General features: G+C 37.4%; 1 protein-coding gene and 1 long non-coding RNA gene across 2 annotated transcripts in view; one reads left to right on the top strand and one right to left on the bottom strand.

The window, feature by feature from the left end:
* LOC121393596 overlaps window positions 1-528 on the bottom strand; it is a 65022-nt gene extending 64494 nt beyond the window's left edge. Inside the window, exon 1 of the long non-coding RNA XR_005961178.1 lies at window positions 215-528. This is a non-coding gene — a long non-coding RNA (uncharacterized LOC121393596). The remainder of the gene's footprint in view (window positions 1-214) is intronic.
* Window positions 1-24644, top strand: part of LOC108695267 (protein mono-ADP-ribosyltransferase PARP14-like) — a 35846-nt gene extending 11202 nt beyond the window's left edge. The window contains exons 3-15 of the mRNA XM_041562484.1: window positions 2700-2736; window positions 3307-4466; window positions 5771-6025; window positions 6936-7160; window positions 7970-8036; window positions 8621-8764; window positions 10820-10879; window positions 11841-12011; window positions 14558-14752; window positions 16393-17022; window positions 19592-19728; window positions 21173-21350; window positions 23906-24644. Of these exons, the coding sequence (XP_041418418.1) occupies window positions 2700-2736; window positions 3307-4466; window positions 5771-6025; window positions 6936-7160; window positions 7970-8036; window positions 8621-8764; window positions 10820-10879; window positions 11841-12011; window positions 14558-14752; window positions 16393-17022; window positions 19592-19728; window positions 21173-21350; window positions 23906-24201 (3555 nt within the window). The 3' untranslated portion in view covers window positions 24202-24644. The remainder of the gene's footprint in view (window positions 1-2699; window positions 2737-3306; window positions 4467-5770; window positions 6026-6935; window positions 7161-7969; window positions 8037-8620; window positions 8765-10819; window positions 10880-11840; window positions 12012-14557; window positions 14753-16392; window positions 17023-19591; window positions 19729-21172; window positions 21351-23905) is intronic.
* The last annotated feature ends 1391 nt before the right edge of the window (window positions 24645-26035 follow it).

The raw sequence follows: 26035 nt of genomic DNA, 5'->3' as shown, positions 1-26035 counted from the left end.
ATTCATTCCTCATGAAGTTTGTAGGGGGCCCTCCAGCAATTAAAGGCACACTACACCAAATTAAAAAAACTTGAAGTAGTTTAGAAGAAATGACAAAACGTCTCACCACCAGCATCCAGTATATCCTCTTTCCACAGACTTCAGGCGTTTTCCTTATTCCCCACAAACATCGGACTTGCGAACCCAGCCTCTTGGCCTTTCTTGCACCACTTACCGGTCAGGCAGTCCGCCGTACGTCCTACGAGCCCTCCACTTCGCCCCGGTAGGAATTTCTGATGTGCCAACTCCTTCCTTCAGCCAGCGAGCCACCACAGCAGCGCCCCCTAGCTTTTCCGGGTCGGATTTTCACCACTGACCTGGGTTGTCCGAACGTGCCCTGTCTATCTCTCTGTTCCCTATCTGTGGCTGAGCCATGGCTACTAAGCCTCTAGCTCCTTGGTGGGGTGCCAGCTACCCTTTCTAACTTTTGCCCTCACTGGCTATGTCACCTAGTGCCCCATTACAGTTCTATCTATCTACCTATCTAAACCTTCCCAATCAGACTAACCACACACTGGGTGGAACCATCCCTTTTATACCTTTTCTGCCCTGTCTCACTACTTCCCTCTAGTGGCCAGGACAGGAACTACATTTTACATAACACTGTTATATAACCCCTATATAACTAATGGGAACCCACTGCCATCTAGTGGACAAACCTTGTAAATACACCTTTTTAACACTTTAACCTTTCAGTATCAAAATTACACATACACATAACAGTCATTTTCTCACATTTACATCATTATTCGCTGCATTTTCATACAACACCATCTTCATTCACCTTACAAGTTTATTGTGAGATTATTCTTTGAGATCTGTAGGAACGTGAACCAGAAGCTAGTAGAATTCCTTTTAATAGTAAAATGGAAGCATTTTCACACACACACACACACACACACACACACAAATACATACAGTATATATACATTATATATATATATATATATATATATATATATATATATATATATATATATATATATATATATATAATTATTATTATTATTTTTTTCCTTCTCCACTCTGTTCCACTCCCAATCCCAGGTGCTCAGCCACCAGCACCCCAGCTGTGCATTAGCAATATAAAAACAGATAAGTGTCACTCTGGATTAAATGAATTAAGAGTGTTTATTCCAACAGTAGATGGATCCACATCACCTTATGTGTTTCTGGAAAATACTCCCTTAATTATACGCTTACAGGCCAGACAATACTGTTTCCTTAAATAGACAATATGACAGCGACATCTACTGGGCAACATCTAGATCATAGTTTTAAAATACATACATATCATGTGTTATATACACCAGAATATAGTTCCCAAGTAGTTATAAAAAATAAAAACATTTTTATTTCGTTACCTTAAAAGGCCAAGGCCATAATAACCTGTTAAAATATATGATTTGAGATGGAGCTAGTGCCTATAGCTTACATATGCTGTTAAACAATATACAAATTACTGACCATAAGTAAAGGAGAAATATGATTAAGTAATACAATACGATTAAATTAAAAATGCAAGATCATATCTCATGTTCAAACCTTTGGGTACCCTAGTATTTAGCTTAAAAATCCAGAAGGCATCTCTTAGATTCAGGGGTCGCAGAGTGTCCCTCCCTTCTAAGGGGGATTTTTACTTGTTCTAAAACCCTCACCTTCAGAGCAGAAACACCCCTGGAGGAACATACTGCAAAGTGTTTACCTATAGGGGATTTCTCATCTTTGTTCCCAATGGCCCTTATATGTTCTCTCACTCTATCCTTTAGACAACTAATGGACCGACCCACATATTGCTTGGTACAGCATTTAAATTCTAGGCGGTATACAATGCGTTTTGAGTTACAATTATAGAAGCCTTTATTTTGATATATTGAGCCTGTAACATTAGACTTAAAAATAACCCCCTTCGTATCAGAAACCACAGTTATGCTCCATTATATCGTAACATCTTGTTATTGTGTTCAAACACTTAAGAACAAAGATATCATTGTGATGACATTTTAATAAAGAAACATTTTGTAACCTTGTTTCCCATTTATTTACACATGCTTCTGCTTAAATGCCTTATCTGCATGTCACACCTTGAAAAACCTTTACTCTAGGAAACAACTTAATACCAATTAACAATTTAAACCACTGGGTGTAACACAATCTAATTCATGTATCCAATAGGCTTCTCTAATGTTTTATCATGATCTATCCCCTGGGATATGACCAAAACGTGATCAATGGACAGCTGAAAGATGCGAGGCAATGTTTAACTTCTGCCCAAAGATTGGCCACCAATTGTTGCACTATATCCTGTTTTTTTGTTTTCCCCACCTGAAACCTGCTGACATTTTCTGAAAACCAGTGAATTGTGGCAAACGGCAAAAAATGATAAGTCTGCTCTCCTGTAAGGATTGTCTCATTCACTTGAGAACTATTGGTTTGGCTGACCACATTGCTAAGTGTATGGCGAGCTTTACACAAATCCAGTTACACCCTTAATCCCAACAGAGATATATAGGTATGGGATGTTTTATCTGGAATGATTGGGACTTGGGTTTTGTGGATAAGGGACATTTCTGTAAACTTGAACTCCATAGCTTAACATTTGTACATTAAATAATAGTGTTACTAATCTTACACTTGCATATCTTCCCACTGTTTTGCAGATAAATATGGAATATCCTGTCTCAAATCAAACTTCTGGTAAGAATATTTCAAATATACAAATATACAAATTCTTGGCTTCTCAGTGAAATCATCAAGGGGGTTATTTATCAAAATCCAAAAATTTCTGATAATTTTCTGAAAAATACTACAACCAAATCCGCTCTGATTCTTTCCCCTTACTTATCAATACATTTTTCTGAAAATTTCCTGTGCAGGAAAAAACTTGATAAAACCGTGAAAAAAATCGTTTTCCTGATTCAATCCCTGAAAACTCAGATTATTGGCCAAAAACCGTGAAATCTTCAGATTATTGCACAAAACAGCACAGATCAGTATATCTTCGGGACTTCTCCCATTGACTTCTACATGAACCCAGCAGGTCTGAGTTGAAGTACTTTTTTATTCGGACTTTTTAAGTTTTTTCCCACTGATAATTTGGATTTTATAGTAAAAAAAAACCCCTCTATTTTTTTAGGGTTTTGGCATTCAGACTTTAATAAATAACCCCCAAATGTCCCTCTTTACTTTAAGTATGACAATGTATTGGAAACAATATTCAGTAGTGGTCTTATAATACTGTTTTATCACTTTTCTTTGCTCTAACAGGCGATGGTCTTGAAGACTCAAGAACTGACAAGTCAACTTCCATCCCCTTAGATAGTAATTCCATTTATCTGGTAAAAAGAGATGCTATTAAAGATTTGTTGAGTAGGGATTTCCAAGCTCTGCGTTTCCACATTGGCCTAAGGGAGCTGACCTTGACTGGGTGCCCAAAAGATTTGCAAATTGCTCGTCAAAAACTTAAGAACATCACTGATTCAGTAGTTTCCAGGTCTGTTGATTTGCCAAGAAATGTTCAAATATTCCTTAATGATTTGGATAAGAAAGCTCTTTCTGAAAAACTATTTGAAAAGACATCAGAAGGCTATATTATTTTAGATTCCTCACGAGGTCTGCATTTGTATGCACCTTCGATTGCGCTGCTTAACCAAGCATGGAATGTATTAAGGTGTGCTTTTCTAGAAAAGAAGATTTCAATTAAAAAAGAGGAAAGGATGGTCACTTCTTCAGACACGTGGATAAGTCTTTTGGAGGATATCAAAACCAACCAAGGTCTTGCACTTCATTCTAATGAAACTGAAGATGGCAGTTTGATTTTGTATGTTCTGGGCCTCAGAGAAGAAGTGGAGACAATGAATAAATTACTTAAAGATCACCTAAACCAGCAGCGTACAGTTCAAATAGATTTTAACTTGGAGAATCGAGTATTTGTTGAACACTTGCATGAGTTAATTGATTTCTTCAGTCTGGGGGCAATAGAGGCAGATGTTCAAATCCTTCCCTCCTCAGGTTCCAGTGTAACACTGACCGGACCAAAAAATGCAGTAGAAAAGTCAATAGAAGTGCTCAGCAATGCAAAGCAAAAGATTTTTCACCAGCCTCTTTGCATTCCGAAATATGGAGCAACATATTTTTTTAAGACCCAAGGAAAGGAAATATTGGAGAATCTATGTAATAATCAAAAATGTAAGGTCTTTATTTGTGAAACTGAGAAAGAATGCAAAAAAAGCGGAGATGACCTTGGGAGCATGCATAATGCCACCATAACGAAGGAAAATATTTCGAGCCAGAAGGTGGAAAACATTCAAAAAGAGGAATTTATTGCGATTCCCCAAACCTCAGGAAATGAAGTAGTTGGGAGTAAGGAAAGCAAACAACCCATGGTTCAAATTGTTCTAAGTTTTGGAAATCTTGAAGAGCAAAAGGTAATGTCACACCTACTGTAGCACTTCCATTTAGCACATATTTCAGTTTTACAGGAATATAAATGGAAAAAGATAATTTCGACCTTTAGCTGCTTGCTAGTCTATAAGGAAAGAAATATAATATTCTGATTATAAAATTGTAAAATTTAAATTTTCTGCTCTGCTGCTCTCGTTTACTGCTCTCGTTTACTGATCAGCATTTTAATGTAAATATCCAGGGGTTACACAGCTAAGGACCTAGGGCATTAAGATATTTTCTTGTCATATTGTGACATGTTTTAAGAAAGACTGCTATTTATAAGTATTTATAAGCAGTTTTATAAAATGTAACCCAAAACTGATTTTTACAGTGCCCCTAAAAGAGCATGGATCCCCTGTTGTGTGTTGCATTTATGCAGAAACATAACGTAGGGCAGTGCTTTCCAATTGTAACTTAAAAGGATTCCAATGTTGATTGATTTTTTCAATTGATCTCGAAAACTTGAATTCAAAAATGTTTTTATTTTGATTATCTTGATCGTGGAATTGATTTTTTTTAAAAATAAGTTTGCGGTAAAGTGTCCTGTAAGCAGTACTTTAACATCCATGGGGCCCTGTTAATTCATTTTAGGTTACACTCTTGCTTACTTTGGCTGCCCATACCAATGAGCTGTGAAAGGGTCAGCAATCCTACCAATGAAAAGAAGGAAGGAATATTAGTTATTATATTGGCTTTCACCCAGCCACAAATAGTTTTTTTAATGGTTTACAGAATCCTACCCAGTAAGGCAAGTCCTGTTTGTCAGTACTGGTTATACTGTTATACTTTATACTTAGAATACTTTTCAGTATAAACCAGCTAAACCCTGTAGGATAATGTCAAGTACCAAATGGTGTACAAGCTTCAGACATGAAGAAGTAGTTAGATAAATTCATATCAATGACTTGCACTGATGTTATTTATATAACATTTTTTCCACAGTGCAGTAATACCTACTTAAAAGAGGTCTATAATCCTTTGCACTACTGTTGACTACATTTCCCTATTCCATTGGAAGTTAAAATGCCCTTAAAATAGTGCATTAACTAGATTGGGCCTAGGAGGATCAGAGGCATAATATAAAATGTCCAGGATTTTTAACTGGAAATGTTGACGTGTTAGTATAAACCCCTAGGTTGAATAGTAATTGTGCTGAACATACTTTTTTGCCTATTATTTTAATTAGGTAGTATGTATGTGTTTGTTTTTTGTTGCACTAATCAGGGCAAAAATGAAAGTAAAAAAATGTGTAAAACAAAGTTCTTCAAAATCATTGTACTTACAGGCAAATGTAATAGGTGCTCCACTTCTTGCTGCCAATCCTGTTTTAATGTCTTTGAGTGTCACCAAAAGTCTGGAAAGTAAGGCAGGATCCAAGTTTTCCAGACTTTTTAGTGCACTCCTCAATGGCCGGTCCCGCTTGCCACCAGGAAGTCTTTTAGAAATGCCTCTGACCAAGAATACTCATTTCCTGAACTGTGATACAGTGATCTTCATGGTGTGTAGACCTTGGGATGGACCCGATGGATCTGCAACAACGGTATGAAATTCTCCATCATTTTCAAAATGCTATTTATTTCTGTAATATAAGCAAATAAAAAGAATGAAATAAGTATAACAGAGGTAATTTTAGCAGGGTTTCAAGTAGGTTTTTTAATTTACTTGCCAGAACAGTCTATTAGACAGTTGAGTAAAGTCTACTACATGTAACGCAACCCAGAACCTAACTTGTTTCTGTATATGGCATTATGACATTTACATAAACACACACACTCACAGATTTTATTATAAATGTCCTACTATATGGATTGCATTTTTTAGTAGCAGTATGCACAAAATGTCTCTGTCTTAAATATATTGATAATGGGTTGAGTGCAGAGGACCTCTTGTAGTTGACTACTATATGGATTGGACATGCTGATTTAGCCACCAATCCATTGTAAACCCGTTTTTTTGTGCAGAATAAAAATCATGAAGGTTTCTGGCTGCCGTGAAATGGAATCACAACAGGTGTTATAGGATAAATAAGGATTTATGTATTAACATGGGGCAACGTTTGTCTTTGATGTAAATCATAGCATCCAATCACTTTGTATGATTGGGTAATTCTACAGCTACCCCCAATTCCAAAGTTCTTTTGCATCCGTTGTGCAACAATTTAATTTACTGAAGTCGAGGTTCTCTGGATAAGCAGTTAAACACAGGTGTACAAGATGTCTGCCTTTTACAGCAATTTCTACATACCCACTAGATAACCAACAAAGTGCCCTGGGGATAAATTGTTTGGCAACTGGACAATAGAAAGATTATGCAGTATTTATTAATATACGTGTTTTTCATACAGCATCAGTATATCTATATCTCCTTCAACATGTTTGATGTTCAACAGCTCTTTAATTCTTATATTCTGGTCCAGTATATTTTTCTCTTTTTTTTTTTTTTTAATTCAGATGCTGAGAAAGGCAATCTCAGATTTCCTTCAAAAAAGCAGCAAACAAAAGCTGAGTGTGGTGGCAATGGCAGCTATAGGTCCTGGCAAGACCTTGCAGTTTCCTAATCAGACTGCAGCCAAAATCTTTGGGGAGGAATTAAAAGCCTTTATGGCAAGTGAACCCAATACCAGTTTAAAGAAAATTAATTTGGTGTTCCAGGAAAAAAATTATATTTTCTTCCACGTAAGTGTCTTTTTCATCTCTAATTCTGCTGCTATTTCTAAATGTACTATTATTAAGTTTTATAGAATCTGTTATGGGATGTTTACTAACCTGAATGCTTCATTTTTTTTCTAAATTTTTGTCCTTCCCTTGTGAACAGAAACAATGTGACAGGGGCCAGACACATCATTTAGAACCTATAATATTTATTTTATTAAAGACTCCAACACATATTTTCTTAAATATACACTAGTGTAACTAGTGTTGTCGGACTTATACTTTAGTACAGAACAGTATTTGCCCAAGCAAATTGTCAATGTCTTAAACATTTCATGGTGACCTGTCACCCAAACATAAAAGCTGTATAATAAAAGTCCTCAAGTTGAACATGAAACCCACATTATTATTTTTTTATTAAAAGATACATATGTTATAAAGGTACTTACAAATATCAGATATCAATCATTTATTGCCTGCCCTTTAAACATAACTCATATTAAGCAATGCTAGTCTGCCAGACTAGAATATGCAGTGCGGTTTTTGTCTGCAGTTACTCAATAGAGACATTGTTGAAGTAGAGATGTCCCAGAGCAGATTAACTAGTAAAGATTATGGAAATGGACAGTTATCAAGGACAGCTGACCTATGTAGCTTTGTTTACACAGTCGTAGAGGCGCTTAAATGGGATATAGACATTATGTATGTTGTATAAACACTGTAAGAGGACTATAAATACATATAAAGAAGTAAGACAAATGAATCACATGGTGCTAGAGCATAGTAGGAGACACATAATTACACACAGAGCTAATTCTGCTGTATTCCACTAGACCTATAAGGACACCCTATTGCACATGGATTTGGGGGATCGAGTTGTTGTCTGTGATGAAAATGGAGGTAATAAAATTATTTTTTTTTCAAACAAATCACCATATTTGTGCAGCAAATGAGCTACGTGTTACCAGACTTACTAACTGGCATATTTAGTACAGGTATGGGATCCATTATCCGGAAACCAGTTATCCACAAAGTTCCGAATTACATAATGGCCGTCTCCCATAGACTCCATTATAATCAAATAATCCACATATTTAAAAAAATTATTTCCTTTTTCTCTGTAATAACAAAACAGTTACTTGTACTTGATCCCAACTAAGATGTAATTAATCCTTATTGGATTTTCTAGTAATCTTAAAGATCCAAATTACAGAAAGCGCTATATAAATAAATAATGATGAAAGACCCGTTATCCAGAAAGCACCAGGTCCCGAACATTCTGGATAACAGGTCCCATATCTGTTTTCTGAATGTTCTAGGACTATTCTAGTAGTGCTGTTTTCTGGATGTTCTAGGGTAGAAGGTGTTTGTGTATCTATCTGAGGGAAAATATTAGTGTAGCTACTGTATTTGCTGGTATTAATGAACTGGTGGAAATTGGTAATGTTCAACAACCCTATACAAACATTTTTCTATTTCCACAGGAGCTTTTCACAAATCAGCACTTGGAGAACACATTGATATGACAGTAGGAAATCTGTTTGTGTCTGTAGTCTATGGAAATATTGCTGAAGAGGAGACTGATATTATCTTGAATTTAACCAACTTCACAGAGTGGAAAGCAGGAAGTAATGCTGTGGGGGGTCATGAATATACATTTAAACTAGGGGCTAAATGTGTTTGGAACATACACATGCAGAGTCAATGGCAATGTTTCATGGAATGAGCTAGGTGTAGTTAAATTGGTGCTCCTTCTGTGACCTATTGCTGGCCACCAATGCTGACAGAAGTGATGTCAGTGGAAGTGATTTGGGGGAATTCATGTCACTAGACCAATAAATAACTTTATGATGTAAACATTAATATTGCAAAACATTAACATGGTTTTCATTTTGTATTTGTTGTCGTTTTTGAATTACTTTGTTTTTTTAAGTTTGAAGTTAGGAACTTCAACACCTATCTGGTTGCTTGGGTCTAGTATACCCTAGCAACCAGTCAATGATTTAAAGAAGACTGGAATATGAATAGGAGAGGCCCTGACTAAAAAAAAACAATAATAAAATTGCAGCTTGACAGAGCAATAGTTTTTCTTGTTGCTGGGGGTTAGTGAAACCCCGTGTGACAGAAGGAAAGAAGTAGACTAGTAGACTAGTAGAAGAAGAAAACAATTTGATATTCATAAAAAATGAAGATTCACTGAAAATAGGACATTCTATAAAATATGAACAGTTAACTTAAAAATGATTTATGACCTGCATTTGTCACGGTATTGTAGTATTTTTAATAGGTCCGAAACATTTATGAAATCTGTATAGGTGGCTGTGTGGAAGCATTTTAGAAAAGATGTGTCTCAGGTTTACCTGAGAAGCTTTTTTATTGAATTTCCATAAAAAATATGTGTCTGCAGCAAAACATCGTATTTTCACCAGGATTCTTGTTCTCTGACTGAGGGACAAAATATCTGTGACACCCAAACAAAAAAGGATTTGTAAAACATTTCTTCAAATGTGGTTGTGTAAGCCCATAACACCATTATGACTTCAAATCCATTGATGCAAACACTAATTAGAATAATTTTACATGGTCGTAACAGAACTGCTTATATGGAAAGCTGTGCTGCTCTCTTTGCAACAGTATAAATAAACCTTACTTAGATATTTCTGTGTACTATTCTAAAACATTTTCTTAGCTTTTTTTACGTGGCATAGCATTTGAGGACATTACACCAACTACATTAAGGGGCAGATTCACTAAAGCGTTGAAGTGGCTAACGCTAGCGACTCTTCGTCAGCGTTGCCACCCGCAGGGACATCGGCTATTCACTAACAGTCGCTCTGGCGAACATTTGTTACTCCGCAAATTCACTAAAGTGTGGATTTTACTGAACATTACCTCTTTCGCCAGACTTGACTTTGCTACCTCAGACCAGACGAAGTGCTAAAACGAAAATAGATCTTCCTCTAAATCTTCTGTCACTTACATCATATCTTGTTTGCAGAAAATGCATTGAAGTTCAAAAAACGCTGGCGACTTTTCCTTTTTTTAAGCGGGATTGGCTGCAAAAGTCCATAACATATGGAACATTAATTTTACAGTGGGCTCATGTGTAGGGCATTGTATTAATTTTCTTGACTTTATTAAGGTTCCCTGGACATGTATAAGAAAAAGAGGTAACTTCAAGCATTTGCACCAACATTTATAATGAAGACCTCCATACAACTTTAAATTTCCTGCCATATGCAAATTGACCTAAGTGCAAGATCACTAGCGAATTTTCAGTAGGCACAAATGAACGCTAGTGCATCTTCTCTATGAAATGCTCGCACTGCTGAAGTAATGCTAGTGAAAAGTCACCAGCCTTCGACTCCCAGAAACGTTGCATTTTAGCGAATTGATGGTGGTGCGAGGGGTGCGAAGCTGACACAGGCAAAATTCGCCCTTTAGTGAATCTGCCCCATAGTATTCACTTACATGTCACCTTTTCATTAACAAAATATCTGGTGTTGTTCAGTCACTCACCCTAAGAGTGGGAAATAGAATCCTGGTGCCAAAGTCATCAGTAATCATTAGATATTTTAGGGACAGAATATATGAGCTATTTCTCACGTTGGCCATGTTGACATACACCAGTATTATTATTGCATTATTTTATTAATGAAATGTCCTTCTATAATTTTCTCCAGGTGTTGCTCATGCTATATTCACAGCTGCTGGACCTGAGATCATTGAAAAAGTTCAACAGGGTAAATCAGTTTTCTATTGGCTTGTTTCATTGATTTTCACTATATTTGTTGTGTTCACTGTTCAGCCTTTACTAAGGTTCCAGAAACACGCAGCACGTTGTCAGCAACGTTCTGCAAATCTTGCAGAAAGTTGCTGAAAATGTGCTGCGTGTTTCTGGAACCTTAGAATCTAATGCAATACCATACATCAGGGTGCAGCTCTGCTGTACACGAGAGGGAGAGAGGGAGAGAGGGAGAGAGAGATACAGTATTATTTCTGCAGGTGCAGCACAGCACTCTCTATATTACTCCCAGTGGTAAAGTCACAGACAAATACACTATCATATAATAAAACCAGAAATGGGGTAATGTTAAAGTTTGCTACAAGTTTAGTCATCTTTAGCATTTAGTCAGCAGGTCGCATTTACTGGTCACCTGTTTAACAGCTTGTGGTTTGCTATGGGTTACATCAACTGAGCAAAACGTGTGCCTTTTATTACAAATGGGGACCCACTTCCAGCAGATGTTTTAAGTTGTGGAAAGACAACGCCTCTCTTTTAAAGGGATACTGACATGTTTCTATGAAAATTCATGCAGATTCAATCTGATGAACAGTTATCTTAAAATGTATGTAATGCATACTCTATGACAAAATCTGTAATGAACTGGCAAAATCATTTTTTTGCATTATATCTGACCTCTGCTTTTGCTTTTCCATTATTTCACCATTGTTTTAATTTTTTTTCTGTTGCCTTTGCCCTCTTGCCTTTTGTTTTTACTATCACTTTGTACACTGTTTTCTATATTCTCGTTTACCTTCATCTTTTTCTCTTCAGTAAGTGACTCTTATATTACTACAGCCAAGAGGGTATACTGGCAGTCAAACATTAATTCATGAACATAAATGAACCTTATAACAATATTGTGTGTATAATTGTTTCTAGAAGTCTAAGCTCACTCTATTCTCCTTTTCCCAATTTAGAGCGTAGACAATCATTTGCGATAACGGTGTCAGGAAATCTGAAAAGTAAATATATCATTAGCACGAACTGCGAGAGGAACATTGCAAAAATCAACGAAGTAGTTAGACAGACATTAATGAAATGTGAGGAGATGGGCCTATGTTCTGTGTCAATGCCAGCTATCGGAACAGGTATGTGCAGCTCTGTTTGTATGAGAAATAAAACATTTAACAGTGTCAGACAGTAGTAGGGTTGCCAAACCCTTCCTTTATTACTGACCAAATACAGTATAAAACCCATGTTGCATGAAATCTGCATTTAATATGGTCTCTAATAAGCCAATTCGTTTAAAGATTTATTATACAGTATATATCAAACAACCAGAAATGTACTATAATACAGGCTAATACTGAGATATATATATATATATATCTCAGTATTAGCCTGGCAGATCCACGCAGGCAGGTATGGCACACCCAAGGAGAATAGGGCATGCATATTATGGCACACCCAGGGAGCATAGGGCAGGCAGAGTATGGCACACCCAAGGAGCATAGGGCAGGCAGAGTGTGACACACACTGGGAGCATAGGGAAGGCAAAGTATGGCACACCCAAGGAAAATAGGGCAGACAGAGTATGGCACACACAGGGAGCAATGGAAAGGCACAGTATGGCACACAGGCAGAGTATGGTACACTCAATGAGCAGTCGCTTGTGCGGAAACACAGAAATTTGCTGCAAATTTGTATCTGGCACACACAGGCAGCGTATGGCACATCCAAGAAGCATAGGGCAGGCAGAGTATGACAAACCCAAGGAGAATAGGGCAGGGATGGTATGGCACACACAGGGAGCTTAGGGCAGTCAGAGTACAACACACACAGGAAGCATAGGGCAGGCAGAGTATGACACACGCAGGCAGGTATGGCACACCCAAGGAGAATAGGGCAGGCATATTATAGCACACCCAGGGAGCATAGGACAGACAGAGTATCGCACACACAGGAAGCATAGGGCAGGCAGAGTATGATACACGCAAGCAGGTATGGCACACTCAAGGAGAATAGGGCAGGCATATTATGGCACACCCAGGGAGCATAGGGCAGGCAGAGTACGGTACACTCAGGGAGCATAGAGCAGGCAGAGTATGGAACACACAAGGAGCATAAGGAAGGCAGAGTATGGCGCACAGGGAGCATAGGGCAGGCATCAATTTTCAAATGCTAACACACACAGGGAGCATAGGGTAGGCAAGAATTTTCAAATGCTAACAAACCCCCAGAACAACCCCCTAGCAGGCTTATGTTCCACAGGCGGAGCAGGGCACAAACAGGCAGAGTATGGCAAACCCAAGGAGAATAGTGCAGGGATAGTATGGCACACCCATGGAGCACACCCATGGAGTACAGCACACACAGAAAGCATAGGGCAGGCAGAGTATGGCACACCCAAGGAGCATAGGGCAGGCAGAGGATGGCACACATAAGGAGTATAAGGAAGGCAGAGTATGGCGCACACAGGGAGCATAGGGCAGGCAGAGGATGGCACACATAAGGAGTATAGGGAAGGCAGAGTATGGCGCACACAGGGAGCATAGGGCAGGCATCAATTTTCAAATGCTAACAAACCCCCAGAACAAATCCCTACCAGGCTTATGTTCCACAGGTAGAGCAGGGCACAAACAGGCAGAGTATGGCACACACAGGCAGAGTATGGCACACACAGGCAGAGTATGGCAAACCCAAGGAGAATAGTGCATGGATAGTATGGCACACCCAGGGAGCATAGGGTAGGCAGAGTATGGCACACCAAAGGAGCAATGGGAAGCCTGAGTATGGCACACAGGCAGAATATGGCACACTCAATGAGCATAGGGCAGGCACAGTTAGGAACACAAATGCAGAGTAGGGCAGGCAGAGTATGGCAGACAAGGAACATAGTGCAGGCAGAGTATGACACACACAGAAGGCAGAAGAGAGCAGGAGACAGTGAAACCTATCAGGACCACTCTAAGATGTCCTACATACAGTAACACAGTGCTGGTGCCCCATCATCTTTTTGTATGTGTGAACAGGTGAACTATGTGGGCACTTTTAGTCTTTAAGTGTGTGAGCAATAGAGGTATTGCAGGTGTGAACAATGCAGGAGGATTACATGTGTGAACAATGCAGGATTTTATATTCTGAGGTATAAACAATGCAGGGGCAGTTAATCTCAGTACGGATACCTTTTAAATCTTAAACATGGTAAACAGACACAGCAGGCAGACTTTCATGTGAGGGGCCACACAAGGGAGACTGCCAGTTGGACAGCACTGATTTAAACATTAATTAAAGCCAATAGGAATGTTTTGCTTTCAATAAGGACAAAATATATCTTAGTTGGGATCAAGTCCAAGATTCTGTTTCTTTTATTACAGAGAAAAAGGAAGGAAATCATTTTTAAACGTGAATTATTTGATTATAATAGAGTCTATGAGAGGTGGCCTACCTGAACTTTGGTGCTTTCTGGATTATGGGTTTCCAGATAAGAGATCCCATACTGGTATTTTTAAGTACAATAGTCTTTCTGCTAATATTTGATATTCTTTGGTTTATTGATTTTTTCATAGTTCAAAAATACAACAAATAAGGAAAAGAAAAAGAAACAACAAAACGTTAAAAAAGGAAAGGTTAGGAAAAGAAGGATAATAGCTTTTCATATTATACACTGATTTTGCTTGTCTTTGTAATACAGGAGAGTGCATGTTCAATGCACAGCAGGTAGCACAATCCATGGCAGACAGCATATCTTCAGTTGCCCGTAATTCTAAGTTATCCAGCCTTTCCTGTGTGCGTCTAGTTATGATTGAACCATATCTCTACAGCATCTTTTGCACTGAGTTTAAGCAACGTTTTACAACAGAAAAGCAATCTTTCTGGAATCCATTGAGTAAGTATTGTTAAATTGCATGCTTATTACGTTTGATAACTGAAGTTTCCAGTTTAGGCACCTCAGTTTTGTGGCCTTCATGCTTTTGGTAGATTCTGGTTACTTAATTAGAGTTTTTCTGTTGCAGTTTACTTAGGACTGATATACTAATGATTGGTATGGAAGGACTAATTTGGACTGATACATAATGATCATTAATAGTTATTCATGCAAAAATCAAGTGATGCTTAATGAGATCCTTATGTCATAGATTAATAAAATGTTCTGGATCTTCCGGGAATGCCTATTTGCACATCTAGGAAAGTGCATTCCATTAAAATAGCTGGAAAATAAATATTAAAAAAATCATATCGCTCATAACTTGGGATTTGATAAATCAGACCAGTCAATATTTTTGAGGTCTGAGGTAATGAATCTTACCTCTTTTAGATTTTTGATAAATCTGGCCATCAGTGTATAAATACATTATTAGCTGGGTTTAAAGCAAGAAAAGGTAGAACTTGCCTCTGACGCCCCAGAACCTATATCATGTGTGCTGCACTGTTTGCCAGTATGAATAGTAATCTTTTAGTCTTTTAGGAGTTGCCTCCAGTTTCTGTCACTTTTGCTACCCTGTATGTGCTAGGTTTTGTGATAGTCTTGCAGAAAAGGCATTTGATAAATAATGTATTTTTAGGTTACACAGTGGTGGTAGTTCTGCTGCAACTTATATCTTCATTTAAGTGAACACACCAAGGGATTTCTAGTCTTTTCAGACATGGCATTGCTGAAAGTCTATAACTATAAACCCAGTATTTCAAATGTATAGAGCTGTAGAAAAACTATTGTAGCTGCTATTACCCAAGTACATCTAGAGATTTGCAGTGTTTGTAGACCTGCCACTGCATAATGACACAATTATTGAGTGATATATTATATATGATTCACTGACATAGTCAAAGCTTACTGTCAATTCTAACTGCCACTGTTGGCCTTATGTGAGAAAAGACTTCACAATGTGTTGTGGATTTACACATTCCTGTACTGTAATGTGACAGCAATATAACCCTACGGATAGACTATGCTTCAGTGCTTCACTTATACTTCATATATGTGACAACACAAGGCGTAATGCTCAATACAATGTGTGAGATAACTTTCCTTTCTCAGATGCTATTCATATATGTTGCAAAAACTACAATTATTGTACAGGTATGCAATCTATTATCTGGAATACTTGGGACCCAAAGTTTTCCAGATAAGGAGTGTCTCTGTGATATAGATCAGCATACCTTACAACTGCTAAAAATAATTTAAACCGAGTAGGATTGATTTGCCCCCAATATGCATTCTGGCAGCTTAGCTAGGATCAGTTACAAGATACTGTTTTATTACTATAGTGGAAAAAAAGGAAATCACTTTTAAAAATTAGTATTATTTGCTTAAAATCAGCTTTGTGGGAGATTACCTTCTCATAATTTGAAGCTTTCAGGATAATAGGTTTCAGGATAAGTATACAATTTATTGTCACTGTTGATATTTATGACTGTAATGTTTGGATAGAACTGTAGTAGAAAATTGTCATTAATCATTCATTTGTTATTCAACATAAATTGCCTGTACAGAACTACATACATTTTTTTGTCCAAATTGTATTCTAGAGTTACTCGCTAATCGTCTAAAACGCAGACAAGCCCAAGCCACTAAAGACATAAAGGATAGTGGGAGCCCAATCACAATGCCTCAACATTCTGTGGATCTACTGGACATTGTAGGACGAGACAAAGACACTGTGGACAACGTAAAACTTATTTTGAAATTAGAATTTGATAATCAGTACCAAGAAGAGATAATAGTGGAATCACAGGTTCAAAGCTTTACAAAGATGGAAGTTCAAAGTATCTTTTCTGTTTTGAAAGAGATGCCTGAAGTCCAAATGATACTAAACCAAATGGAAGGATATATTCAAATTAACGGATGTCAGATGAATGTAATGAAGGCATCGGCTCAAGTTCAAGAAAAACTCAGAGCTATTCTTAGTACCAGGTTGGAAGAAGCAAAGAGAGATCAATCTCTGATGCACTGGGTTTACATCAATGGAGACTTAACGGTCCCTTTTGAAGAAGAACCCAGTGAACAACTAGAAAAAATGTTTTTGTCTGGCTCCAAAGCTGTGGTGACAGTTGCTCTTGAAGATGGAACAGAAGTTACTGTAAACCTCAAGACAATGAAGGCAGCTATACCGAATATTGGGCAGGAGGTCACTGTTGAGAGGAGGGACTTAGCAGCAGGTAAAAATATTATTAAGAAAAAGAGATTATAGTTTTTAAATGTAAATATATGCTACATTTGAAAAATGTTTAGAAGAAAAATGAAAGTTGAATAACATTCAATCTTCTCTGGCATGGGAGATGCACAGTATTACATTTCTGTAATGTTCTTGTGTGTTTACATTATTAAATACAACATAAAGTGGACATAAAGTGGCAGATTCAGTGGTGTTACTACCATACAGCAGACCCCTGATCACCAGGTGTGTGTATGGTACCTCATCCACCTAGGGTTGCCACCTTTTCTGTTTGGGGAAATTGGGCCAGTGAAGTTGGGGGTGGGATCCAATGTCTAACCATCACCAAGTTTTTATGGTAAACAAGGCCCTTTACTGTTTAAACTTGATGCTTCAGCAATGATTGCCATTTACTATCATTACAGTGCTATGAATAGTTTTTAGTCTAACTATGACTATTTTGGAACACAAAAAGAAGGCATGAAGTTAATGTTGATCTCTTCAGCTGTTCATATAGTAGTCACAGAGGCCTATTTATCAAAAGTCTCATTTTAGTGGGTTTTGAGGTTTTTGAAACCACGACTAAACTCACTTTCTCTAAAACCATGAATGTCCTTAAATTTATTAAAAGAGCCGAAGTTAAGAAGCAAGAATGAAAAAAAGCACCGAATGATCCGAAAAAAATATGAATACCTAAATCAGGGGTGTCCAACTTTTTGCAACGAGGGCCAGAATTGGTGAGGTGAAAATGCTTGGGGGCCGACCATTCAGCCTGACATTCTTTGAACCATTGACATCATTTAACTCATTTAAACAAGGAATCGCATAGCCCTAGCAGTAATATTTGGGCACATTAGTGAAATGATCTGCCACTTGGTCTATTCTGCTGCCTGTGTGCTGAAGGTGTTAGTAATAGACACATACTGGCACGTAGTGACGCCATACTTCTTTAGTTCACTGTACTGGCACGTTAGTCTATTGACACCTTCAGTGTGCGAGAGCGGTGCATCACTATGTGCCATTACGTGTCTATTACTAACACCTTCAGCACACAGGCAGCAGTATAGACCAAGTGACAGATCTTTTTACTAATGTGCCTTAATATTACTGCTATGGGATTCCTGATTGTACTGTGCTGGCGGGCCGCATTATTATTAATTTCAGACTTTGGACATGCCTGCTCTAAAACCTTGAGTTTTTGGACAATTCCTAGCAAAAATATGAGAAAACCTCCAAGGCATGAACTGATTACAAATGATCCAATAGGATCATCGCAGCTCCCATTGACTTCTATAGGACCTCAACAACTTTTACCTTTTGAATTTTTGTATTTTTGTGGGTTTTTTACACTTAATAAATCTCAAATTTTGTGGGTTTTACAGAAATTTAGGAAAACCACAAATTTTTTGAGATTTGTGGAAAAACAGAAATTTGATTGTTAGTAAATAGGCCCCCAAATGTTGCACATCTCTGACTTTTGGGGGCACATTTACTTAGGGTCGAATATCGAGGGTTAATTAACCCTCGATATTCGACCGTCAAAGTAAAATCCTTCGACTTTGAATATCTAAGTATTTACCGCAATTCGTTCGATCAATGATCGAAGGAAAAATCATTCGATCGAACGATTAAATCCTTCAAAATCAAACTATTCGAAGGATTTTAATCCATCGTTCGAACGATTTTCCATCGACCAAAAATTTGTTGTTGTGTAGCCATGGGGCAGCCATTCAAGCTGTGCATAGGGTACATAGCAGATAACACATAAAACACCATTGTATTGGACAGGGCAGGTCAGGCAAGTGTAAAAGCCATAAAAAACTCAAATAAAGAACTTCACCAAGTAAAAGCAGTGGAGGTCCTATTGGAGCTGCGCTGATCCTTTTGAATTCTTTTCACTAGTAATAGTGCGAAAACATTTTTTATTTTTTAGCATTTGTGTTTCATTTGTACTTTTTATATTCGGATCTTTTAAAAAATGACATGGCGTTTGTGGTTTTAGAGAAAATGATTTTATTTGGGATTTCAAAAACCTCTGAAACTACTAAAATGAAAATGTTGATAAATGGGCTTCCCTGAGGCAGATTTGTAAAAATGTGACATTAGAACTTACCACAGAAAAACACTCACTTTCAATTCACTCCTATGGGATTTGGAAGCCTAATTATCAAATGGCGACCTCTAACTTTCAACTATTGATAAATACACTTCAAAAAAATCCCCATAGGAATGAATAGAAAGTGGGTGACTTTCTCTGTGTTGAATTCTGTTTTCATACTGTGATAAATCAGCCCCTTGGAGAGGATTTTGGAGAGGAAATGCATTGTTACTGTGGGTTTCAACATGGAAATTTGGGTGGGGGATGTTTTCGGCATGTGTATAAGCGCAGCCAAGTGTGGCATTAGCATAAGTAGTTACATAGTTTAAGTTTAAAGTCTGTTAATTCCAACCCTAGTGTGGCATTAGCCTTTCGCCTTGAAAACAATTATTTCAAATTAAAAATTAGTGTAATCCTATTATAGGTAAAGCGATGCATATATATTGTTTCAAATATTCCACTTTGTGTACTTTAGAATCTGATTTTCCTGCCCACTGGGATGACATGACGGTACATTTCCTAATGATGGTGCCACTAGATCATATGTCAGTAGAATACCGTGAAGTTTTGACTAATTTCACTAAAACAGTCCAAAATTGTGATGTTGTGAAGGTATGTTTCTACCAATACAATTATCTACATAAATGGACCAATCATGTATTTGTTGACTAGAGTGGAAGGAAATGTATTTAGACACTTGGAAATGAGCACGATAGGTGTGTGGGATCTATTATGCAGAATGTTTTGGACCTGGAGCTTTCTTGGGATCTATTATACAGGGATCTATTATACAGAATGTTTCAGACCTGGAGCTTTCTTGCTTCTTGCTATGGGAACTTTTTATGAAGCCTGATGACTTAAAAATCAATTGAAAGTAAAGTGAAGGATTGTTTTGCCTTCAATATAAATTTAGTCCAAGTACAAAGTACAGTGTAGTATCTTATTATTAAATTCAACAAAAATAAAAACTATATTAAGTGCCATGCCCATATTTTGAAATTTTTTGGATAAAGAGTCCCCAGATAATGGATTCCATGCTTGTAGTATGAATTTGTTTGGTACAGCTCAGTGGCAAATCTGGGAATGAGTTTGTGTTAGTGTTTGAATGTGTTTCAGATGAGTGAGATAAGTGAGTGTAAGTAGGTTTACGTTTATGTGTGCTTGAGTTTTAGAGAGATTGTCATTTTATATATATTTAGTGATATTTATAATATATATATGTATATATAACCAGCAAAGAGCCAGCACTCTCGTATAAAGTGTTTGTTTGCCTGGGTGCACGATCAATATAATATCTCCATCCATCCAAAGAAGATCAGCACTCTCAAGGCTTAAAAATATGAAAAAGGTTTTATTGAAAATAACACAGCATAGGACTAACGTTTCGGCCCAGTCCAGGGCCTTTTATTTAACATAAATAGCTAAGATTACTTCAAAAAGTAAAGCAATTAATAATGCAATTGTTTACAGTAGATAAATCAAATTTCCGAAGGCAGTTTCCAATGCCAGTGCCAGTTGGTGCCAGTACACCTAATTTGAATTAAGAATCAACCTTTGGAAAAACGTTTAGTAGTTGAGCCTCACTTAGGGGCAGATTTATCAAAGGTAGAGGTAAAAACTTCGAATTTCGAGCTATTTTTTGTGTACTTCAACTAGGAAATAGTCCAACTTCGATTTGAATTTGAAAAAAACTTTGAAATTCGAATATCAAAATTTATCATGTACTGTCTCTTTAAAACTTCGACTTCGACCATTCGCCATCTAAAACCTGTGCTGTTTTAGCCTATGGGGGGCCTCCTAGAACCTATATGGAGTCAATTGGTGGACTATGAGAAATTTAAGTTTTTTGGGGGGAAAACTTTGAATCGAATTCTTTCGAAAGCGATATTCCTTCGATCATACGATTCGAATACGGCCGAATACGGACCTCTTTGACCAAAAAAACCTTTCAACTTCACTTCGGTTGGTCTTTTTGAATTTCAAAGTATTTTCAATTTGAAACTCGACCCTTGATAAATATGCCCCTTACTGTATGTCTGTCCTTTATTATCTGCAGATTGAGAGAATCCAAAACCGTTACCAGTACTCAGCATATATGATGAGAAAGAACTACATAAAAGAGAAGAATGGCGCTGCCAATGTAAATGAACGCACCTTATACCATGGCACTGCATTCAAAAACTGTGACGCAATTAATTACGGTGCCTTCAGTCGAAGTTTTGCAGGAGAACATGGTGAGTGGCAAATATGAATCTTTAGCAGAAAGCTAAGGAAGGCCCCATACACATTGCTCTACTTCCTGCAGTTGGTCAGGACCAAATGAACAAAAAAAAATATATGGTGGTCTTATAGGGGTTGTTCACCTTTAAATTAACTTTTAGTATGATGAAGAGAGTAATATTCTGATACAATTTGCAATTGTTTTCCGTTTTTTATTTGTGTTTTTTGAGTTATTTAGCTTTTAAATTTTTAGCTTTTTATTCAGCAGTTCTCCATTTTGCAATTTGAGCAATCTGGTTGCTAGGGACCAAATTACAATAGCAACCATGCATTGATTTGAATAAGAGACTGGAATATGAATAGTAGAGGGCCTGAATAGGTAGATACAAAAGTAGCAATAACAATAAATGTGTAGCCTTAAAGAGCATTTGTTTTTTAGATAGGGTCAGTGACCCCAATTTGAAAGCTGGAAAGTATCAGAAGAAAAATGCATATGATTAAATAATGTAGACCAATTGAAACGTTGCTTTGAATTAACCATTCTATAACATACTTAAAGTTAACTTAAAGGTGACCCACCCTTTAATGTAGAACCAGTAATACCGCATCTGTCTGTTCAACCTCCACACTGAATAGCTAGCTATATTGAAGAGACAGCCATTGTAAGGGCAAACTGTCATGGGAAAACATGTTTTTTTCAAAACGCATCAGTTAATAGTGCTACTCCAACAGAATTCTGCACTGAAATCCGTTTCTCAAAAGAACAAACAGATATTTATATTTAATTTTGAAATCTGACATGGGCTTAGACATATTGTCAGTTTCCCAGCTTCCGCAGTCATGTGACTTGTGCCTGCACTTTAGGATGGAGCTACTTTCTGACAGGCTGTTATTTCTCCTACTTAATGTAACTGAATCAGTCTCAGTGGGACTTGGCATTTACTACTCAGTGTTGTTCTTAGATCTACCAGGCAGCTGTTATCTTGTATCAGGGAGCTGCTATCTGGTTACCTTCCCATTGTTCTGTTGTTAGGCTGATGGGGGGGAAAGGGAGGGGGGTGATATTTCACTACAACTTGCAGTACAGCAGTAAAGCGTGACTGAAGTTTATCAGAACACAAGTCACATGACTGGGGGCAGCTGGGAAACGTCCAAGCCCCATGTCAGATTTCAAAATTGAATATAAAAAAAATCTGTTTTGAAAAATGGATTTCAGTGCAGAATTCTGCTGAAGCAGCACTATTAACTGATTCATTGGAAAAAAACATGTTTTCCCATGAGAGTATCCCTTTAAGCAGTAAAAGCAATTTATTAATGAATTGGAGGCAGGCATTGGGAGAACTATATTTGAGTTTGCTTATTAGCTGGAACTGCTTAGTCTGTGCAGGGGTTCAAAACAAACTGTCATGCCTAATTTGTATGCCACGTCCTAAATCATCTTAAAAGGCACCTGTCGCGGGAAAATGGTTTCCCCCACCAGTGGTGTGGGCTAATAGAGGGAGCCCATTTGTACCACTAAGAATTGTGCCACAGCTTTTGCAAGTTTATGTACATGCATGTGACATCATATGCATGTGCATAACAAGCACGGTTAATTATGTGCTTGTGCACCACTCAACATAGCTGTCCACACGAGGGCTCCCTCCAAGTCAGCATAGAACTGGCAGAGGGCATTTTTTTTCTTTTTTTTTTGAAAGAACTATTGTTTCCCTCAACCGGATTGTGGGCTGTATTTCTCCACACCTCTGGTGGGGGAAACAATTTTTCCATGACAAGTGCCCTTTAAGACTTAAGGTGGCCATACAGGGGCCGATAAAAGCTGCCGACAGACCGAGTCGGCAGCTTATTGGCCCGTGTATGGGGCCCCCCGACCAAAAGTCGGCCAGATCTCGATCGGATTGTACAAAAAATCCCTTCAGATCGCGGCCGCATCTGTTCGTTGATGCGGTCCGGCGATCTGACCGTCTGTTCCCATTCCTTAGGATCTGATCGTTGGTCCCTAGGGCCCACGATCGGATCAGCCCGATATTGCCCACCTCAAGGTGGGCATATCAGGGAGAGATACGCTCGTTTGGTGACATCGCCAAACGAGCGGATCTATCCGCGTATGGCCACCTTAACTCGCTTGCAGACAAGTTGTTCCTCAAGTCCCACAGGGTTCTCCTTTGGGTATACAGTGATACTTCAATTTTGCATCATTTTCATTTGAAGCTATCCTGCATTACATATATATATATATATATATATATATATATATATATATATATATATATATATATATATACACATACACAAAAGCTATGAATATCTTGTTAATTATATCCTTATAAATGTTGAGTTCTGATGCCATTTCTGTCACATGACTCACTGAAATTTGTGTATTATAATAAATAAAGTACCCCCAGTTGCAAAATATGAGGTTATTAGAAGTTACCTCTGAGTTCCATGACTTTGGCCTTGTGTTTTTATATGTCATGGAACTCCTCTGCAACTTATGATATCCTTATAATTTACAAGAGGGGGTACTTTATTCACTATATACATTTTTAATGACAATTGTTCCTTGCAGCTTCTGCCTATGGGAATGGAGTCTATTTTGCAGTGGATGCCAGCTACTCTGCTGGGTTAACATACTCTCCTCAAGATCCAGAGACCCAACTGCGATACATATACCAAGTGAAAGTGTTGGCTGGACACCACACAAAAGGAAGGAGAGGCATGAAGGCTCCTCCCTGCAAGTCCCCAAGTGACCCATTTGATCTCTATGACAGCTTAACAGACAACAACGATGACCCAACCATGTTTGTGGTGTTTCATGATGATCAGGTTTATCCTGAGTATCTTATTTCCTTCAAAAATAAGTAAATTACTGATAAATAACTACTTTTTAGCAAATTAGATATGTTACTGATATACAGTATGTTACAGATGTGGTACAGCATGGTGATAATTGTAACTGCGGGGTTAGTACAGTATCAATCTATCTATCATATTCTAGTAAAAAATTACTTTATTTGATGGAGATTATCAACATTTTTTTCGGTCCTATTCTTGTACCTTTATTGTGACAAAAAAAACAAACAAACACATGAAAGAGACAGATATATGTCACACCAACAATAGATGGGAAGTGACATCACTATATCACAACCCATCCATTTTTTGTAACACTTAACATGCCAATGTTGTCAAACATTTAGTCAAGACGGTTCAGACAGCATCAATTCACCAATATCAAAATGTTTTTCATTGTAAAAACAATAAATCATCATAAAAATTGTTTAGTATGCTATAGAATGCTATGTCTAAGCAACTTTTCAAATGGTCTTCATTATTTATTTTTTATAGTTTTTGAATTATTTGCTTTTTTCTTCTGACTCTTTCCAGCTTTCAAATGGGGGTCACTGACCCCATCTAAAAAACAAATGCTTTGTAAGGCTACACATTTAGGGGCATATTTATCAAGGGTCGAATTTCGAATTGAAAAAACTTCGAAATTCGAGTTCAAAAAGACCAACCAAAATTAAGTCTACGTTTTTTTTGGCTGTATAGGTCCATTTTTGATCGAAAAGTTCCGTATTCGCCTGAATTCTAATCGTACTAATCGAAGTAATAGCGCATTCGATCAAATTCGAATCAAAGTTTCTCCCCAAAAAAACTTAGCTTTTTCAAAGTCCATCAATTGACTCCTAGTAGGTTCTAGGAGGTTCCCCATAGGCTAAAACAGCAATTCGGCAGGTTTTAGATGGCGAATGGTCGAAGTCGAATTTTTTAAAGAGACAGTACATAATACATTTCGATATTCAAACTTTCAATTTTTTTTCAAATTCGAATCGAATTAGGACTATTCCCTAGTCGAAGTACACATAAACTAGCTTGAATTTTTTTCATTTGAAAATTCACCTCGACCTTTGATAAATCTGCCCCTTATTGTTATTGCTATTTTTTATTACTCATCTTCTATTCAGGCCCTCTCCTATTCATATTCCAGTCTTTTGTTCAAATCAATGCATAGTTGCTAGGGTAATTTGGACCCTAGCAACCAGTTTGCTGAAATAGCTGGAGAGCTGCTGAAAAAAATACCTGAAAAACCACAAATAATACAACATGAAAATCAATTCAATACAAATTGTCTCAAAATTTCACTCTCTACTTATTATATAAATAACTCAAAGGTGAACAATCCCTTTGATTCATTAGCATTCACCCAGGAAATAAGTACAGAGGCAGTTTTTGAACTAGACTAGAGTATACCAGAGCTTCGAATCCAGAAGAATTTCCTCTGAAGTAGTTTTCTGGAAGGATCACCTCTCCTTGAAAGAAGGACACCCAATAAATGTAAATTGGGGCAACCTATGACCCAATTAAAAAAATGCTACATTGCTTTATAACAGAAAAGGTACATTTTATTAAAAAGTCTCTAAAGTGCCACAGATTTTTGGAACATTTTTTCTTTTAATAAATCTGGTATGGTGTGTAGCACCGGGCCATAATGTGAGGAAGCAGACCCCGTGGGGGGCCTACAGAATCTCCCTTCCCAGCTACTTTCCAACGATTTGTGCGCCCCTCCAAAGATTTTTTTTGTGTTCCAAACTACTTGTCACTGAGGAGTTTGATGACCATATAAAGGCAAAAAGCTATAGGCATGTTTCATTGGATTGTGACAAAAATTAAATTCATATGATTTCTATATCTTATT

The sequence above is a fragment of the Xenopus laevis genome, chromosome 1L (assembly GCF_017654675.1).
Source record: "Xenopus laevis strain J_2021 chromosome 1L, Xenopus_laevis_v10.1, whole genome shotgun sequence".
In the NCBI taxonomy this organism is placed as follows: domain Eukaryota; kingdom Metazoa; phylum Chordata; class Amphibia; order Anura; family Pipidae; genus Xenopus; species Xenopus laevis.
Note: the sequence above shows the minus strand (reverse complement) of the source record. Positions and strands in the feature narration are given on the sequence as shown.